The sequence below is a fragment of the Anoplophora glabripennis genome, unplaced genomic scaffold, assembly GCF_000390285.2.
Source record: "Anoplophora glabripennis isolate ALB-LARVAE unplaced genomic scaffold, Agla_2.0 scaffold1177, whole genome shotgun sequence".
In the NCBI taxonomy this organism is placed as follows: Eukaryota; Metazoa; Arthropoda; class Insecta; order Coleoptera; family Cerambycidae; genus Anoplophora; species Anoplophora glabripennis.
The window spans coordinates 9,485-15,236 of NW_019417326.1; the positions used below are offsets into that span (position 1 = coordinate 9,485).

The following is a 5,752-nucleotide window of genomic DNA, read 5'->3' on the forward strand; positions in this document are numbered from 1 at the left end:
TCTAGTTACGGACGACAGTACTTTTTCCAGTAAAGAGAAATAGCATCAATTTATACGGTCAATAGCGACATCTTGTATTTAATAGCAATACCACGAAGAACGTTCTAGCATGGACTATTCTGGAAAGGAAAGACAGTGCAGTGATAGCAAGTATGAGACAAGGATGGAAATAGAGTCGAGTATTTTCTACGTATTTCGGGAGCTCTTCTAATATTTGAATATATAAGCGGGATCGTGAGGCAGAGCAAGGCAATTCAGTTCGAATACAATTCAATTCAGTTCGGAGTTTAATACGAGCGAATATTTCATGCGCCATAGTGTCTTATAGTTTAGTTGCAGCGACACCAGATTTACGTTTACTGCGCAACAACTGGAAATATTACTCCGTCAAATGGATATCAGGAAATTCTTTGAAAGAGGTGAGTCAAAACAAAACACATGTACCTAATATGATTATTTAATTTGTTTAAGGGGGGCTCTCTTATAGGAAGTAAATGATATTTGAATGTGATGTTTTTATAGGTATTATCTTGATCTTTATTTTCGTCCTATGCCTAAACACCGTAAGAGTAATTTTGTGTATCCAATTTTTAGGGACAACACGCGAAAAAAGAAAAAAAGGTCGGGAAAGTAGCAGTGGAAGCGATGAAAATGACGACCATGATAAAACTACTCATGTAATGCCAAGATCATTGCATGCTAACATTGGACAAGTGTCATATTCTCCAGCAGAACCTGTAAATATATCTGTTGCCGACTATTCTTCTCCATCGACATCCCAACAAACTTATGATGTCAACGTCGATCCTGAAATTATAGTGGACGATGGCTATCATGAAAATGATCTGGGTCGTTATGTTGCGTTGGCTACCCAGCTATCGACGGAAAAGAAGAGGGAGTTGTTACAAAATCCGTGGATCCCGCCCAGAAATTACGATTTTGTAAGTGATGCATTGAAAAGAAAATTTAATCATGCTTGGTTGGATCAATATGCACCATGGCTAGTATATTCCAAACGACTAATAGGCGCTCTTTGTAAGCATTGTGTTTTGTTCCCTCCGCCCATTAGCACTGTGAGAGGAATTTTGGGATCATTTATGGTCAGGCCATATATAAAGTTCAAAAATATGCATGAAAACTGCCGAAAGCATGCAACGACTAACCTTCACCTAACAGCGACAAATGCTGCAATAAATTTTCTTGAAAATGTTCCTGTAGACATCCAACTGCAAAGTGGACACCAAAAAGCAATCGATGAAAACAGACAAATATTGTCGTCAATTATTTCATGTATAGTATTTTGCGGTACACATGATATGCCTCTTAGGGGAAAACAAGCAGATGAGGGTGTTTTATTAGATTTATTGAAATTGAGAATCAATTCAGGGGACAACAAATTAAAGAGTCACCTGGAAAAGTGCAGTCGCAATGCAGTTTACACATCGCCAAAAATACAAAACGAATTGATAAATGTATGTGGCGAAGTTATTAAGGAGAATATAATAAGTGAGGTTCAGAAGACCATGGCTTATGCAGTCTTAGCTGATGAAAAAGCAGACGTAGCTGGGAAAGAACAGCTGTCAATAGGCGTGCGGTTCTACGACGAAAGCAAAAGGAAAATCAGAGAAGAATTTGTAGGGTTCGTTGAACTAAAAGCACAAAATGCTTCAGCAATTGCCGAAGCAATTGACAATTTCTTGTTTAGTTCTAACCTCCCAACCGAAGATTGCGTAGGGTTTGGATTCGATGGCTGTTCTACAATGGCAGGGAAAGAGGGTGGCGTACAAGCCATTTTGAGAAAAAAATATCCTCGTGCTTTATATTTTCATTGCTCAAGTCACAAAGTCAACCTTGTTGTGAATGATGCGAACGCAGTGCCAGAAATTAGAAATACTGTCGCCACTTTAAAGGATGTTATAACGTTTTTCAGAGAATCGACTACACGTCGAAACTACGCTCCAAACCTACCACGATTGTGTGAGACGAGATGGTCCGAAAAATATAAATCAATCAGAAAGTTTTCTCAACATTTCCCAGAGCTTGTGAAATCTCTAGAAACGTTATCCGTAGAGGGAAATTATGCCACCAGAAAATCTGCATATCAGTTGCATTCAGCCGTTACAAAACCAGTGTTTATTGTTGCTCTACAAACAATAGCCAAATATTCAGCAGTTTTAGAACCAGTAGTTAACGCACTGCAAGCTAAATCGGTCGACATGATCTCGGTGGGGGAACACATCAAACATATCAAGGACATTCTCAGAAATGACCGCGAGTTTCCTGATAGAATAAGTAATGAAATGCTTCAAAAAGCGCGAGCTGTTGCAATGGATTTGAACATAGAAATTTCGGTTCCACGTCTTGCTCACAAGCAAACACATAGAAGTAATCCGCCATCAGACAATGATAACGAATATTGGCGGCGTTCCCTGATAATACCATACATTGATTCACTCATTTCATCGTTGAATATTCGATTCTCCCAAGAAAATACTCCGGCGTTTGCTTTAAGTAAGCTACATCCCTTGTATATGACCAAAACCAGCATTACAGACTTACACAAGAACGCAGAATCATTCCAAGAATTTTATAACCTGGATATTACCGGAGAACTGGACCTTTGGCATAATTTATGGGTGAAGAAGGCTTTATCAGATGATCAATTAAGGGACATACAAAAGTAGTTGATCTGTTCAACGAAGCCAACATTTTTTACCCTGCTGTCAGAAAGGCATTGATTATTTTAAGCACTATCCCATGCACCACGGCGACCGTAGAACGGTCCTTCAGTACGCTGCGAAGAGTTAAAACGTGGCTTAGAAGCACCATGGGTGAAGAAAGGCTTACAGGTTTATGTCTGATGAGCGTACATCGCAATTATTTAAAAGAAAACAGTGAGTTTATTGAAAAGACTGTCATAGACAAATTTTCGGCAAATCCAAGAAGATTACTGTTAAATTGATATATATATATATATATATATTATGATTATTATATATATAATATTTTGTTTTGTGTCATAATCAAACTAATTAATAAAAGTCAATTTTCATGATTTTTTGTTTCAATATACCCGACCGACCATCTTCTCGAAACAGGTATGAGCTGCCCCCCTAGCTGAAATCCTGGGTACGCCCTTGCCAACTGGTGGTAAATTAGAATTTTGTAAAAAATTGTACTATTTTTTTCTCCAACCGAACGATATAACAATATACTATGTTCATAAATTGTGTCCAAATATATCATTTTCGTAGTATTTTGAGGCGCTGAACACGATGTCATTAGTAAAATTTACACATGACCTCTATATTTCGCAGAAAACTGGTCCAAATATGGGTCAAAACTGTTTTTTTCTAAATAATTTGATAAAGAAAAATATGTGTATTATTCATTATTTATCTTCATATACAGGGTATAGCAAATGTACCGGAACGGTAGAATAAATCGGCGAGAGAGCATTTTAGAGAAAAATGTTAAATAGGTACAATAGTTTCAGGATTTCTCCCTGGCTATCGGATGGTGATTTTCACATTGACGTTGACCTTGAAGATCATTTCAAAATCAAGCCCCCAGAAATAAAAAGAGCGGAAAATTTTATGTTCAGATAGGACCTTGAATGACCTCTTCCTTTTGACCTTGGGGTCCCCACAAGGTCATACCAACAAAAGCACAGGAATGGCACAATAACTCGGCGGGAGAGCATTTTAGAGAAAACCACGGATAGACAGGGAGAAATCCTGAAACTTTTATATTTAACATTTTTCTCTAAAATGCTCTCCCGCCGAGTTATTCTGCCGTTCCTATACTATTGTTAGTTTGACCTTGTGGGGGCCCCAAGGTCAAAAGGGAGGGGTCACTCCATGTCATATCTGAATGTAAAATTTTCCGCTCTTTTCATTTCTGGGGTCAAAAGTAGGGTCCCATTTGAAAAATCACATTTGACCTTAAAATTATCTTCAATGTCAGATCATTTAACATTTTTCTCTAAAATGCTCTCCCGTCGAGTTATTCTGCCGTCCCGGTACTTTTGCTATACCCTGTATAACTATCTTCATATATAATTCAAAAATTCATATTTTACTTTATAAAATTTGTATCATTTAAGGTATTAATAAATATTTTGAAATTAGTTTGATGTTACTTTCCCTTCATCTAGGGACATCGTACTGTGACACCTTTGAAAAATATAAATTCAAAAAAAATGTATTTGTAGAAATGTTTCAATGTAATAATACACAATTATTCTTTCTTCTTAAAAATCGTATGTAGTTTCGCTTTGTAAAATCATATTTTAGATGTTGCAAATATACAAATATCAACTTATAACTCTCCTTATATAAGATAATTTTACTAGTGTGACATCAAAATAACCAATGATGTACCTAACTAGTGTTTATTATTACAATAAAAAATTAAAATATATAATTTTGCTATATTCTAATATAAAATAAATATAATAACAAGCATTTTTGTTTCATTTTGCACTTCCTCTACGGTCAATTTAGTCAAGGAGACACTTAGTAATTTTTTATTTCTCTTTAGACTATACATTCCCCTTTTTTCTTTTGAAGCCATTGAGGGTTTTGTTTTTCTTTCAAGTTCCACTCCTGCCTGACATAATGGCTTCGTAAAGCAACAAAAATAGGAAAAAACTATAAATCAAGGAAAGTAACTTTGAGTTCAGTCTTCCTGAGTGATCCGTGATCTCAAGGAATGTGAAGTAAAACGGTGCTCTCTAAGTTTTATTCCGAAACTTTGTTAATTGTTATATTTATATAAAGTTTTGTGAATAGCATGGCCTGAAAATGTTGCATATTTACATATTTTTAATATCGTAGTTGTAAAAAGTTAAACCATAAAAGCAGAGTATTCTGCTATTATTAATTCTTAAATACAGGCTTTATTTAATATTAATTTGAAATAAGAAATTCCTGTCATTTTCTTTCGTATCGGAGTTGCTCCTGATATATTCAAGTAAGTTTAGGCTTATTCTAAAAAAATTAGTAATTGAAAAATTGCGTTTTTCCAATAAAATGAAAAACATATTTTATTTTTAGAAACGCTGACTGAAAAAGAAAACATTTTCAGACGTACGTTTATGGGATTTTTTTGACATATAATAGATAAATCTCTTCCATTGTATACCCTGCGGTTTTAGTGGAATCAAGATTCCATATATTGCACATTAATACCCCCCCCCCCAAAAAAAAATAAAACAAAATATATACTCGTATAATAGTTGGTACCTACTAGAGCTTTCAAATAATTTAATCTTAACTTTATAACTCATACAGGGCAAACGATTATTATTAAACTCGTAGGGTGGTTCACTCTTCGTCTGACGTCATCGTCGGTGGTTGAAGTACCTGGGATGAAGGGTTTCAGCTTTTCTGATAGATCTACCTAAACTCCTCGTCCTCCTCGATTTCCTTGTCCACTATTCGATGATTGTTCAGCTTGATCACAGGCGGGCCATCATATTTAGGAAGAAGCTTACTACTAGCTCCATTGTTATTATTATTACGTTCACGTCGAACGACTACATAGTCTCTACCAGAGAAAGTTTTTGGTTTTGCAAGTATACATTCGTACAAGACTTTCTTCATTCGCCTTACTTTTAGTGAAGTGCACTTCTTTAACGTTTTGATCGTTTAACCGTGTTATTCAAACCCCAAAATATTTGTTCTACATTTTTATCCCATCCATCATCTACGTCAGTGATGCCAGTCAAGGCTGCCAAAACAGTTCGGGT

General features: G+C 35.7%; 1 protein-coding gene across 1 annotated transcript; it reads left to right on the top strand.

The window, feature by feature from the left end:
• The first annotated feature begins 391 nt into the window (after positions 1–391).
• Positions 392–2,684, top strand: LOC108913492 (52 kDa repressor of the inhibitor of the protein kinase-like). The gene is made up of 2 exons (XM_018719046.1): positions 392–419; positions 595–2,684. The coding sequence occupies exons 1-2, from the start codon at positions 392–394 to the stop codon at positions 2,682–2,684; spliced, it is 2,118 nt and encodes a 705-aa protein (XP_018574562.1).
• Positions 2,685–5,752: the final 3,068 nt, after the last annotated feature.

Coding starts and splice junctions, on each gene's coding strand:
- LOC108913492 (XM_018719046.1), top strand. CDS start 392: ATGGATATCAGGAAATTCTTTGAAAGAG. Junction 420..594: donor CAGGAAATTCTTTGAAAGAG/GTGAGTCAAAAC, acceptor TCCAATTTTTAG/GGACAACACGCGAAAAAAGA.